We start from the raw sequence: 15040 nt of genomic DNA, 5'->3' as shown, positions 1-15040 counted from the left end.
TCCTCAAGCTCATAGACGGATCTTCTATAGTAGGCACATCCACCTCCAATGGAGCAATTAAAGGCATCTCTTCACTCGTAGGCTCCCCTTGAAGAAGTGCATGAGAGGGACAATAAGCCTCTGTTCCCGAAAGATAACATCCATAGTGACAAACAATTTTCAGGAAGGAGGACTCCTACTTTAACAATGGAAACAATGAAGAATGCAATTCTTGTGATAGTGTGGCAAATGGAGTGTGTGAGATCCAAGATTGTATAGACTTGCCCAGTGATGGACATGTCTGCCAACATATATTCGTCTTCTAAAGTGTTCGGAGGGTACACTACTATTGAGTGCAGAGTTCATGCAATGGATAGTTAGATAGGAATTTTAACATTCATTGCTTGATCAAACTCTTTGTTTAGGGAGTTAAAATTATTCATAATTAATAGTGTATGGGGCCTGTTCTTCTAAAGGAAGCTTTTGCATGGCTTGTTGCTTCTGAAGGGGATTCCATAGAACTCCTTCCTCATAGAGGTCTAGAACTGTATTAGGCTATTAACCGAGCTGCTTGGTATGCTGGTTACCCAAATTTTGTTCTTCTTCTTCTTGTCTCTTTCAGTGCTGCTACTACCACCACCACCACCATCACTATTTTTTATTCTTTTTACTATTATTATTGTTTCTGCTGTTGTTGTTGTCATCATCATCATCTTTCGATGAGTAAAGCTAAGTAATTGAGGAGTACAAAAAGTCTTAAGGAAGCAAAAAACACAAAAGGATTGCTTACTTTTTATGAACATATATTTCTGTCAAACCGTTTTTATTTATGATTGGACACAGAAAAAAATAATAAAGCTTTTGCTTCTGTAGCCACCCTATATGAAGGCATAACTTGATTTTGAAATGCTCTACTATTCCTTCCCACTAAATGCACCACTTAAGTTTCTGGATCTTCATTCGGATCTGCATGATTGCAGCTCTTGACAACCTCTATGTCCTTTTGCGGCATCACTTATTCACTGAACTGGCCCTGTATCCCATGATTTTCTAAATTTTTAATTCCATCCCTTACAGTGAGACCTAACTAGTTTCTCCATAAAGCAACTACTTTCACCCCATCTGAAATGTTCCCAGAAGCCAACCGTTCGGCATTTCTCAATTGGTGCTGAAAACTTAGTATTCTTTCCTGAACTTCATCTGGAACTAGGTGGTTACTGTTTCTTTATTTACCATTCCATACATAATGCACATACTTAAGAATATGCCCCTTGGATCTCAGGTGGTCAACAGTGGGAATCCTTTACAGCGTGGTGGTGCAAAGGGATAACCTCATCTTGTCTGGAAAAACATTGAACCATATGAATCAAACTGTGGGGATGCAGAAGACCCACATATCTATTTAAAGCAGTGAATGTAATCCTTAGAGTCCAGACCCTTTGTCTTCCAAAGTTTCAAACAGCTTAGTTGACAGCTTCATGGCAATGTGCATACATTCTTTTTCAATCATTTTCCTTTGTTCAATATCTTCAACTTCATATAATTTTTTATAGGGAAAAAAAAACCTTTTCTTCAAGTATTAAATGGATTTTGGACTTCCAACGGTTATGTGTCTTCTAATCATGTTAAAAACTCCAACTAGTTAAGGCAGGATGGAAGATGTTAGTAAATTTCCTAGCTGATATTCTCCAGTAGCTATACTAATCTAAGTTCCCCCCTTCTGCCTTGCAGTTATGCTGCTCCTATAATGGTCAATGTAGAATACACAAAAGGAAGTCATGTTGATAAAACTATTGAAAAGAAGGTACTTAAAAATTAACTTGATATGGATATGCATATTCATGCATATTTCTTTTGCAATAATTATGGCCTATTCTCTTGTTACAGAGAAATGTTGTAGTTGGAAGAATGCCTATAATGCTACGGAGTTGCCGCTGTATTTTAAATGGAAAGGATGAAGCTGAACTGGCCAGACTTGGTTTGTTGTGCACAAAATTTTGAAATATCGCCTGCTTTATTGACACTATTTTTGTTGTACATACACATTCCTTTCTTCTCATTATTTCATTGCCTTTTGTTTTCGTCTTAGGTGAGTGTCCTCTGGATCCGGGAGGTTATTTTATTGTTAAAGGCACTGAAAAGGTATTTTGATGATCAAATAGTGTAACTCAGCTTTTCAATCTCAAGAATATGTGGTTGCCAAATTCCCCAAATTCTGTATGTTACTAATGTTGGAATCTATAAAACACTCATTTAGCATTTTCTATTTGCTAGCTATTTGCTAGATGACAGTGGTTCTCTCAGAGGGTTTCTTGGGAGAATTTCCTAAATGACTTTTCAGTTCAAATGCTGTTCTACTATGAAAATACTAGGAGTGGAATGTAATGCTGATAATTTTTGTAGGTCATTTTGATTCAAGAGCAGCTTTCCAAGAACAGAATTATTATTGGTAGTGATAAAAAGGGGCGGTGAGTTGTTTATCTGCTGTTTCCTGTTCTTCTTTTCTTTTTTTCCCACCCAATTTTTAATGGTTTGTTTTCCTGTTCTCTCTCTCTCTCTCTCTCTCTCTCTCTCTCTCTCTCTCATTCCTAATGGGCTGTGTACTTCTCGTCTTTGTTTATTGACAGACAAAAGTATTGTATGAACGTAATTCTGCTTTACTTTTATTTTTGGTGCTTACTGGTTAAGAACTTAAGATGGATTTAGCTGGCACTCAGACTAGATTGAAGCCTGATATTTCAAATTTCAATTAGAATATATAATATATATCATGCTGTATATTTTCGAAAAGCCCCGGATACAGTCCGAAAACATTCCATGTAAGAAAAGAGGTTATAGAGAACATTGGAATGATTCGATTTGAATTTTGCACATGCAAGAATACCTCTGTGGGATAATGACAAATGTTTATTTTTGGGGATACAAACTGTCTGATAGGAAGGTGGCTTTGGTGTTTAATCAGTGATAAACAATGGGATGAAGAATAAAATGGGACTTAACAGTCCTGGAAAAACTGTCCTAGCATCATACTGAAGTCGTAAACCCTATTCATGTTCTCCTGAATGCTGGAAGATGGTATCCCAGGAATCAACCTAACTTCACGTATGATGACCTTGACAGGGGTGCAGTCCCCTCCTGTTTGTGACTTTGCCGCAGGATGTCATTAGAATAAGGCAGATCTGAGAATAGATTAGTTCCAATGAATCAAATCTTGATTTTGACCTGATTTGATTTGCTGGAACAATCATATCTAGTGCACTGGGATATATATATATATATATATATGTGTGTGTGTGTGTGTGACGGCGTCACGGCGATCCAAGTCGGTGGAGGGGTGTCTGATCGATATATCGACACATCGCCATGGCCATGGCGAACATCTCGACCATGACAGAATTGTAATTAAATCCAAAGTTGAATGGCAAACTAGTAGATAAATCAAGATTTATAAGAGCAATGGCAGAATAGTAATTAATCAGAAGTTGTAAAGGAGTGGCAGACCTGTAATTTAATGGAGTTAAAAGAGAAAACTGAATGGGCTAAACAGAATAGCAATAGAGAATATAGGGGGTTTTATGTAAATAATATAAGTTGTCCTTATTTGCAATTTTAAAGACTTAATATGTCTTCTTCAACCTTGAAATAACACGATAGAAAGAGAGGCAGTGAACTGGAGTAGTTCCAGCAGAGGAAACTCCTTCTTATGAAGATGATTCTCCCTGCAATTTCTGGAACAAAATCGCAGCATCAAGGTCTGCCGATCCCAACGAGAAATAGTCCCAAAATTCTGCTGGCAACCGAATGGTGAGATCTGAAATCAGATCTGGTGGATGTCTTATTTGCAGGTTACTTCGAAAAGTTGAATCTCATAGAAAGAGAGACTTCTGGATATGAAACTTCCAGGTATGGATCGCCCAAGAGAAAATAACTTATGGATCAAATCTTAGAACCAGTCGATGTGTGTGTAAGGATCCTACGATGGCCGCCCAGAAAGAAAAAACTCAGAAACCAAGGCTAAATAGGGGATTTAGTGAAACAGGGACGCCATGATGTAGGTCGATATGCACATTTCTCCAGCGCCAGGACGCTATGGCGACGATATGGCGACACCATGGTGACGATATGGCGACGCCATGATAACTATGTGTATATATATATATATATATATATACACACACACACACATACCTAACAGAAAAATCCTAAAATATATTTAATTTTATATAGGTCCTCCCATGCCCATGGTTTCACTTCCTATTACATATGCATGTGTTAGTACATGTAGGTGGCCCCCCTGGTAGATGGGAGCAATTCTCACAAAGCAGCCGGCAGAAAGTCCTCAAAATAGAAACAAGTTGCCCACCTTGATAGATGAATATAACCTCCAAATATCAGCCCAAGAAAATAATCCACTAAGGAGATCAATACCTGTTATGGGTTTGACAAAAAACCCAAATCGCAAGAGGCTGCCGATGTAAAAAAAACACAACCAAAAAAGATGCAGTAGGGGCCAACAATCAGATTGAGTTCTCCAGAGATGATGGTAAGACACTCCAAAAATCCACAACACATGCCCAGAAACCCTAGATCGATATTGTCAGGGTTTTGAAAAAACCTAAAATTGGTTGATATCGATGGATGGAAGAGGCTGTAAGATAGAAGCTTGTCCCTGCTGGTCTTGGTCTTCTAAGAAAGGAGAATTGATCCTCACTGATAGAGAAGGAATCAGTCCCCAAATTGAAGTCTTCAAAAAAGCGCAGGTAGGAAGTGGCACAGCTGGTATTGATCTTGAATTAGGTCACCAATGAATGAGGTATTGAGGGGCAGCAACTAGATCCATGGATCACCTCATTAGTGCTGCCCTGCAACAATGAAAAAAACCAGAAAAAGAAAAAAGAACGAGAAAGATGGAAGAAGAAAGAAGTGGGCAAAAAAGAGAGAAGGATTTGAATTCAAACTCAAACCTACTCTGATACCATGTTAACAGGAAAGAATTAGAGCTCAATACTTGGATGTGTTAATGAACATCCAAGCCTCTTTATTTATAATAGAAGAAGGGAGACTGGGAGAGAGAAGTTACATAATTGCCCCCTTATAGCCGACTCTATTAATTAGAGTCGGTTATAGTTGAAAAATATAAAGAAAGACAAAAAGACCCCCACGGTTCACTATTACAATATTTTAACAGGTCGTTTCCGTCTTCTATTTCCATCTTCAGAATTGGTAGGAGGCTCTAGCAGATCCACGATGGAAAGATGCTATGAATGAAGAAATGAGGACTCATGGAAAAAGTGACACATTGGGAATTAGTCTCTCTTCCTCGAAATAAGAAAACTGTTAATTATGGGTTGCAAATGGGTTTTCAAAGTTAAATAGAAAATGGATGGCAATGTGGATAGTTACAAGTCCAGCCTTGTTGCAAAGGGCTTTACCCAGACGTATGGGATTGACTATCTAGAGACTTTTGCTCTAGTTGCCAAGATGAACACTATTCGAGTTATTCTGTTAACCTGGGATGGCAACTACAAGTCTACAACAACTTGATGTCAAGAATGTCTTTCTGCATGGTGAACTTGAGGAGGTGTTTATGGAAATTCCTCCTGGCTTCTTTGGCTAAGAAACTCAAGAAAAAATATGCAAACTGGAACGGGCACTATATGAATTGAAGCAATCACCCAGGGCTTGGTTTGGCCGTTTTCATAAGGATATGGTATCTGTTGGGTATAAACATAGTAATGCTGATCACACATTATTTATCAAGAAATTAGGTGATCACATTATTGTTCTCATTGTCTATGTTGATGATATTGTTGTCACTAGAAATGACCCTACAGAGATCTTCCATCTAAAGTCGTATTTGGGAAAGGAGTTTGAGATTAAGGACTTGGGAACCCTATGTTATTTTCTTGGTATCGAAGTTGTCCGCTCATCAACAGGTATCTTTTTCTCTCAACGAAAGTACACTCTTGATCTCTTATTTGAGACATGGATGCTTGGATGTAAGCTTGCAGATACACCCTTTCAAGCTAATGACCATCTAAAAAAATAAAGATGAAAACCGATTGACAAGGGCATATATCAAAGATTGATAGGCAAGTTGATTTACTTCTCTCATACTCGTCCTGACATAGCCTATGCTGTGAGTTTAGTTAGTCAGTGCATGCATGATCCCTATTCCACACATATGGAGGCAGCATTTCACATATTGTGATACTTGAAGTCCACCCCAGGAAAAAGGTGTTCTTTTTACTCCTCATGATCACATGTGTGTTGAAGTCTTTACGTATGTAGACTTGGCTGGTTCTCCTGATGACAGAAGGTCGACCTCAGGGTACTGTACTATGTTGTTGGGAATCTTATTCTTGTCACTTGGCATAGCAAGAAACAAGCTGTGGTTGCTACTTGCTAGATGAAGTACTGATGCAGAATTTCACGCTATGGCTCATGGTATTTGTGAGTTGTTATGGCTTTAAAGTCTTCTTCAAGATCTTAGTGTTTCTGTCCAACTTCCTATGATGTTGTATTGTGGTAGTAAATCAGTTATTATCATTGCTTATAATCCAGTTCAACATGATAGGATGAAGCATGTGGAGATTGACCGTCACTTCATTTAGGAAAAACTTGAACAGGGTGTTATTTGTATTCCATTTGTTAAGTCTGGTGATCAGTTGGCTGATGTGTTTACTAAAGGTCGTAGTACTTAAGTTTTTCATCCTATTGTATGCAAGTTGGGCATGTGCATAGTTGTCACGGCGATCCAAGTCGGTGGAGGGGTGTCACGTCGATATATCGACATGTCGCCCGCCATGGCGAGCATGTCGACCATGTTTTATTTTTTATTTTATCTATTTTTAATGTCATTTAGTATGCTATAATATATGTCCTATAACATCAAAAATCAACATGAAAGTATACTACTAATATACTATGGTTTAATTCATGAAAGTGTAATACCCATTAGTGTATATGAAAGTATGAAAATATAGATTAGCCTATCGAATAATTGAAATCAATAGTAAAAATCAAATGATAGGCTAAGTGGCTAACCTGTTTACTGAAGCTTGATAGCAAAGGGTGCATCTAACTTGGATCTAACAACATTCTTGTTTGTTAGATCTGGCCAATACCCATACTTCCACCCAGGGTCATTTGATTTGGCCTTTCTTGCTGGGTCTTTGCTTGGATCATATCCTGGAGTAGCTCCAGTACTTGCAATATTTTTACCCCCACTACTAATTGGTGTAGAACCATCCATTAGTTGAGTGAAAGAGACTAGTAGACTACAAAGGTAACAAAACAAAAAAAAAAAAAAAAAAACTGGTTTTTAGCATATTAACATTAAGCTGAACTAGGATGGAAAACAGTCAAAACACAAAATCCAAGTACTGGTTTTTAGCAGATTAACATTAATGGATGGAGGGGAAAAAAAAAACTGAAATTATGGAGTTGAATATGTGCTTGCTGCTGTTGTGTGTGTGACACTGTGAGTTTGTGACTAAGACTGTGAGTGAAATCAGTGAATAGTGATGGACTACTGGCTGTAATAACTATTAAATCCCTCCCTCCCTTGTCTCTCGACTCTCTCCCTGTCTCTGTGTGTGTATTGTGTAATTGTAACTGTGTATGTGTGGGCCTGTGCCTGTGTGTAAGGTAAGTAGAAGAAAAAATAAAAAACAAACACCTTCTCTGTGACTATGCAACCCTGCAACTGCAAGGCAAGAAGAAGGGAAAAAAAAAAAAAAAAAAAAAAACAGAGATGGTTCGGCTGCAATAAATCCCTCCCCCCTTCTGTCTCTCGACTCTCTCCCTGTCTCTGTGTGTGACATTGTGCAGGGCAAGAAGAAGAAAAAAAAAAAACATTCTCTGTCTATGTGGAAGCCTGCAACTGCAAGGCAAGAAGTCCCAAGGTCTGCGACTGTAAACAAGCTAGTTGCAAGGCAAGAAGAAGAAAAAAGAAAAAGAAAAAAAAAACCGAGAGGACTATGGTTATAGCACTGACTGGAATAAATCCCTCCCCCCTCTGTCTCTCGACTATGTCCCTGTCTCTGTGACTGCACAAGGAAAGAAGGAAAAAGAAAAAAGAAAAAAAAACCCGAGAGGAGTCGAGGATTACTAACTGAAATAAATCCCCCCCCCTCTGTCTCTCGACTCTCTCCCTATCTCTGTGTGTGTAAATGTGGCTGTGCAAGGCAAGAGAAAAAAAAAAAAACAAAAACGATACTACTGGCTGTAATCACTACCGGAGGCTGGGAGGAGAAGAACTGAAGAAGAAGAAGTTAAGAAGAAGAAGAGGTCTGCCTGGGAGGAGGAAGAAGAACCAAATTAAAATAAAAATAAAAATTTACTTACTTGGAGAGTTGGAGTCCTGGAGGTTGCCGGAGAAGTTCGAACTTCGAAGGCTGCCGAGACTCAAGAGTTTCAGGAAGCGAGGAAGTTACCGTTGCCGGAGTCACGATCCCTCTCCTCTCGATTTTCCCTTTTGCGTTTTCTATTACCCCCCATTAGGGTATAAGTTATTATGTTTAATATTTTTAAGTTTTATGATAATGTGTATTGCAGGTGTAACTTTTCAAGTTACACCTCGAATACACATTAACGAAAAAGCATCTAAGTTATTAAATCGTTTTTAAAAAAAAATAAAATATAAACCTTACTTTTATACATTAAATGTTCAAATATCGGTCGACATACCCATATATCGTGGTATGGCGTCCATGGCGACGCCATGGAAGCCATATCGCTCGATATTTATACATATATCATGGCGGACCTCGATATGCCCTTTCCCCCAGCGCCAGGACGCCATGGCGGCGCCATGACAACTATGGGCATGTGTGATATCTATGCATTAACTCGAAGGGGAGTGTTATAATATGGGTATAAGGGTAGAATTGTCCTTAGGGGCATATTGTACGTGTCTTCATCTTGCTTTATTATAAATAAAGTCTGGCTGGTGTCTCATTGACATGTTACCATTCCCCAAAAATCATCAGGAAGATTACAACTTCAGTTGCTTTGGCTATTGTTGTATTCTTGTTATATCTTGTTTCCTTTGGTACATTTGAACATCACTTAAGCAGCCAAGTACTTAGTTATATGCTTCCATTTTAGGAGTCACATGGATAGAATGTTAACTAGTTCAATGCATTTGATCTGGTTTGAACCTTTTAATTATACATTAGTTCAGCGCATTTGATCTTGCTTGAACCTTTTAATCATTGCATTATCCATTTACCTTTATTTTCTGTCACAAAATATCTTAGATTCTTCTATTGGTTTGCCATTTGTATCCAGCTTAAATGCATCCATCACTAGCAGCACAGAGTCAACAAAGAGCCTAACAGTTATTCTTATGGACAAGGAAAAGATATATTTACATCTCAATGCTTTTACTAAACAGGTGATACACATGATTACTCTTTTTCCTTGTTCTTTTGTACTTGCTTCTATAATAATGTATTTTAACTATAACTTTGATTTCAACAGGTTCCCATCATGGTGATCATGAAAGCTATGGGAATGGAGAGTGACCAAGAGGTAGTACAGATGGTTGGAAGAGATCCTAGATATGCTGCCCTACTTCTGCCTTCCATTCAGGTAACGTGATTTTAAAGGTTTAATTAATTAATATGTGTATAATGCAACCCCGGGTTTGAACCCGAATTTAGGTCGCTATTGGCCCACCAAGGTGACAAAAAAACTCAAATCCAAGGAATAGTGGCAATTCTGTAATTTCAAAACCAAGATATCACAGGTTTCGACTGAAACCTTTTCGAAACCTAGTATTTTTCTGGGCCAAATTCGAAACTTAGGTTTCGAGGCCTAGAAATAGACTTGTTACCTAATATTTTTTTGTGCTACCCATTTTTAACATTTTACACCTATTCCATGAATTAGTTTCACAAAAAAACCACCCAAAATGGCACTTGTGGTTTGGACCCAAGTTTGCTAGTGTACACTGATTCGCTGAATGCTGCTGTACACTAGCCATATTATATACATTTATCTACATGTATTTTGCTATTGCAAATGTAAATATGCAATTAAAACAATCAAAATTCACATTAGGTTAGGGAAATACAAGCATACAATCACCACTCGATTCCACGTGGAGTTTCTTGGCATGTCCATTCCACGAGCTGATTATGACTGAGTAAACGTAGCGGTTCCTGGGAATGCAACACATGTATCCCTTGAGTTTTTGCAAAATTTAGAGTTCCAGTGTCTAAACTGTCGAAATCCCACACTCTTGGTTGAAACCTGTCGAAATAAGACAGGTTTCGAGGGAAACTTGTGATTTAAGTGGTTGGTTGGACCAAGTTTCAGTTGAAACTAGTCGAATCTTGTCTACAGTAGCGAAACATGAGAAAGCTGGTCGAAACTGGTTGAAACCTGGTATGAATTAGTTTCAACCCATGGTTTGGTCTCGGTACCTGTCGAATCCAAGATATGTCGGTCAAAACTGGAAGTTTTGACTGAGATTTAGATTGAACCTTGCATACAACCCATTTGATACTTAAAATGACACATATTAGTCCATTCTCGGTTCAGTTTGATGGCCTGGTTTGCTGCTGCCCTTCGTGTTCTTTTGAGATACATAAAAAATGCAGTCAGAAAAGTGTTGTGCAGGTTAGAGTGTTTGTTGGATCAAATCTGAAGCTAAGGTGTTCTCTGATGAATACTGAAGCAGGTCCTCTATTTTTTTGGTTGCTAACTCCTCACTTGAAAATTCTATCTTCTAACCATTGGCCAGAATTGTCGGTTACCTTTGTTAGTTTGATAGTTCATTCTCAGAAACCCACCCATTAGTTAAGCTTTCTCCAATCAATTTCTTTCCCAGCTGATCATGTTATGACGGTACTTGTAGAAACCGCTTCCTCTAAAAGGCCGACCTTGTAGGAAAGGGAGGAAACAATATGTATATCATACAGGAGCTCTAACACGGCGGACTATCCAAAGGGGGACATGGGTGGATAAAATAATTCAACACCTTCCCGCTCCTAGGGGGATTCGATACCGTGACCCCTGCCTGCTCTGATACCATGTAGAAACTGCTTCCTCTAAAAGGCCGACCTTGTGGGAAAGGGAGGAAACAATATGTATATCATACAGGAGCTCTAACACGGCGGACTATCCAAAGGGGGACACGGGTGGATAGAATAATTCAACAGTACTTTTGCTCATTGTTCTGCAACCTCTGTTGTTCTTACCTGGATGTTGAGGTATAGCTTTCAAGATATATGACTAACAGAAAAGTCTGAAGCCAGAGTGCAACTGGTGTATGCTGGGTGGAATTTGAGAAGAAATTACCTCATTTTCCAAAGACCTTGTCATAAGTTGGGTGTAAAGAATTTTTTGGACAAACTGTCATAACTTGCATAGATAGAATTTTTTGGGACAAAATCCATATTATGTGATTTGAGCTTTTCACATTTAACTTTACTAGCCAAATTTCTGTGTTTTCTGTGTTGATTATGATTTATGATTTATGATATCAAAAGACATTTAAAGGCGATTTGTTTAGTGCACTTTTTTGTTTCAGTCTGTTTCCTAGTTTTCCTTGAATATGCTAGAGGATACTAGTCTCTCAAGGTCTTTGTTTTTGTAGTGACATATTTGGTTTATCTATTTTGCCTCGTCTTATGTTTTCGCTATTCATCCTTAAGCTAGTTTGCTGTATTTATTGGGATCTATTTCATTTTTGAATGAAATCTATATTTCTTCCATATTAGGAATGTGCAGACTCAGATGTACATACACAACAACAGGCCTTGGAGTTCCTTGAGAAGAAGGTGTGCCTTTTTCTTCTAAATTTTGTACAATTAAATTTGATAATCATGGTTTGTTGTGTTGAAATTGTGTTAATTTATTATTTTTTACTGCAGCTTGTTTGAGTATGATGATGTTATTAGACTTAGTTCACTGAAGAGCTGCCTCTCAAACTTGTATGCAGCAATTTCTGTAATTTAAAATAGACCTACAAACTCCAGTACACCGGTGGACAATAACAGAGGTCTGATATATGTGAAGATCTAAAGGCTGGGATTCTAGAGGGTGGGAGTATAGGTACTAGATATAAAATCTATTAAGCTTGAAAGTAAGAGAGAAAATTAAATTTCTGATCGGTCGCTGCATTCTTGGATAGATGGATTGAGTTCATCGTGACTCTGATTCTAGAGGGTGGGAGTATAGGTACAGGATATAAAATCCATTAAGCATGAAAGTAAAAGAGATAATTGAAATTATTAGTTGTAAAAATCTTGGAAATTTCTGATTGGTCGCTGCATGCTAGGATATATGGATTGAGTTGATCCTGACTCTGATTTGGATCCGCCTATCAAAACAGAGAATCTGCTGAGAAAAATTTGATTCTGGCCAATACTGGGCAAGAGACGTTCAAAAACTTCTAATAATATGTATTTTCACTTCATTTGTAATGTTATTAAAATTTTTATAAAAAGTCTAACGTGGTGCAGAAAGACTGGAAAGACATCATTCTTAAGAATGTGAACATAATTAAGTTTTTATTTGCATAGATTATTATTTAAAATTTTAATAAAAAGTCTAACGTGGTGCAGAAAGGCTAGAAAGACATCATTCTTAAGAATATGAACATAATTAAGTTTTTATTTGTATAGATTATTATGGAATTTTCGTCAACAACATGAAATTATAACAGTGCAAATACCTATCTTCTAGTGGAAAATTCAAGGAGACTACGTTCTGCAAATTCTATAGCGAATGAGTGGTCCAATGTGGGGGGTTGACATCCTTTGCACTTTTGGTCCAACCCCATGATTGGGGGGGGGGGTTTAGGTAGGAAGAAATCTAAACCCTTCCGGATAGGATCCCAAGTCAAAACACCACTCAGAAACCCAAAAATTGACTGAAAACTCAAACCTTTCAGAATAACACCAAAATCTAGGAAACAATAGTTAGTAGGAAGGATAAGAACCCTTCACAAGATGAGAATGATCCGATGAGTGGTTTGAGAATAATTTAGGAAACAATGATCTCACGGGCAGAGATCTCAGAAACTGTAAAACCAAAATTAAAAATCCAATCCAAGAATCAGATCAGCCTAAAAATTCAAATCGAGTTCCCTTCTTGGCTGGATAATGTAATCCCCAAAAACTGATTTCAATCTAATGGTCAGATTTAAAGTAATCGAAGGAACTTTAGGTCTGAGATAGAAAATCGACAGAATCAGGATTGTTGAGAATTAGGGGTATTTGAATCACATAACTTTGGGTTTTGGGTTTATTTGTTGTTTTCTTATTTCCTGTGTCCTTAGTTGTAATTATTGTAGGTAGGGAGTTGGGGGTAATATCTAAAACCCTTAACCAACTAACCTAATTTAATTATAAATATATGAAGGCACCTGCGATAGAGTAATTCAGTTTTCTCCTGTTGCAGGCTGCTCTATCTTTCTTGCGGCAAGCCTTCTTCTTCTCTCTTTCCTCTTCTCTTCTACTGGTTAGTGAGTTCTGGTTTCTAACATGGTATCAGAGCTAAACTAATCAGTAGAAGGTATTCTTCTAATCTCCTTCTGCTGATCTATCTGTTCTCGGTTTTTCAAGGTTCTGTTTTCCTGTGTTTTCTGCTCTTGTGGCTGATGGATTAAAGCCTCCCTGTGGATGAATGGCTCCCTGTGGATGAATGGAGTGCTATCTTTAATCCCTTCGATTGTGATAATGGTTGCTGATTGAAGACCCTCCCTTGTAGCTTCGATTGGAGGTTGAGTGGATTCTGGTTTTTGACATCGATGGAGTTTCTTCATCAATAGTGAGTGTTGCTGGTTGTCCATGGTTGCTGGCTTTTAATAAGTTATTAATGGTGTGTTTTACTGCTGCTTGATGGTGGATTGTTGAAGTTTTGGAGCATTCCCCATATCCAGATCAGAATTGTCATTGATCTGAGTTATCAGGGTTTTGCCAGTGAGATCGATGGTGTAAGTTTTCAAGCCTTGGTTGCTGTTACTAGTTCCAGCCTTCATATATACTATTAAGGGTATGTTTTGCTGCTGGTAGATGGTGGATGGTTGAAGTTTTGTAGCATTCCCTAGATTCAGATCAGAATTAGCATCGATTTGGGTTGTCAGGGTTTTGCTTGTGAGATCGATTTGAGTTTCTCTGTTTTTGGTTGCTGCTACTAGTTCCAGCCTTCATATTTTTTTTTTTAATATCTTCTGATTGTCTTGCTGCTGTGCAAAGACCTGCTGCTTCTGAAATTGTGATTTGCTGGTTTACTGCCATCGATTGTGAGTTGCTGGTATTTTCTGCCCAGCTTTCTGCCTTATTTGTTTTGAGGTTTGTGAACTTATTTTGGAACCATGGTTGAGACTAAGTCCACCCCAGTTGTTTCCTCTCCGGCTGAGACTGTGAATGTCACAATTACTTCCATTAAGCTCAAAGGAAGTTCAAACTATTTGTTATGGGCCCAAGCTGTGAGAGTGTACATTATGGCTCGAAAGAAGCTCAAGTATATTACCTCCGGTCCTTCTGCTTCTGATTCCCCCGATTATGAGGATTGGATGCAAGAAAACGCTGTCATCTTGATATGGTTGTGGAACAGTATGGAACCTGATATTGCTGTGAATGTGATGTTTCATACTATTGCTAAAGGTATCTGGGATGATTTGAGGGACACCTACTCTCAGGAGAAGAACATGAATTGTGTCTATGATCTGTATGAAAACTATTTCAGCTTCGTCAGTCCAATAAACATCTCCAAGACTACTACAGCTCTTTCAAAGGTCTAGTTGAGGAATTAAATGTGTTTCAGCCTCGCACTACTGACATAGACAAACCCAAAGCACAGAGGAATGAGTTCTTTGTTTCGAAATTTCTGGCCGGATTGGATCCTGAGTTGAAGTCCGTGAAGGGACATATTCTGACTGGCGAGACTGTCCCCACTCTAGCTGACACGTTCTCCCGGCTTCAGCGTATCTTTACTCCTGAGAAGATCGATTCTGTTCCTAAGGATACCTCGGCCTTTGTTCCTGGTCGTGGTCGCGGCCGTGGTCGCAGTTCAGGTCGAGGTTGTGGTGGTGGTGGTGGTG

General features: G+C 38.4%; 1 protein-coding gene across 2 annotated transcripts in view; it reads left to right on the top strand.

Annotated features, from left to right (window-relative positions):
• LOC122670716 (DNA-directed RNA polymerase III subunit 2) overlaps positions 1–15040 on the top strand; it is a 148500-nt gene that overhangs the window by 5806 nt on the left and 127654 nt on the right. For both annotated transcript variants that reach the window (XR_006334243.1, XM_043867679.1), the window contains exons 6-12: positions 1711–1783; positions 1867–1957; positions 2069–2121; positions 2383–2447; positions 9274–9379; positions 9466–9576; positions 11712–11771. Coding sequence is in view for 1 of the 2 variants with exons in the window: in XM_043867679.1 (XP_043723614.1) it covers positions 1711–1783; positions 1867–1957; positions 2069–2121; positions 2383–2447; positions 9274–9379; positions 9466–9576; positions 11712–11771 (559 nt within the window). In the remaining variant the exon portion in view is untranslated. The remainder of the gene's footprint in view (positions 1–1710; positions 1784–1866; positions 1958–2068; positions 2122–2382; positions 2448–9273; positions 9380–9465; positions 9577–11711; positions 11772–15040) is intronic.

The sequence above is a fragment of the Telopea speciosissima genome, chromosome 8 (assembly GCF_018873765.1).
Source record: "Telopea speciosissima isolate NSW1024214 ecotype Mountain lineage chromosome 8, Tspe_v1, whole genome shotgun sequence".
NCBI classification, from domain to species: domain Eukaryota; kingdom Viridiplantae; phylum Streptophyta; class Magnoliopsida; order Proteales; family Proteaceae; genus Telopea; species Telopea speciosissima.
The sequence above is the reverse complement of the archived record's forward strand: the minus strand, read 5'-3'. Positions and strand labels throughout refer to the sequence as shown.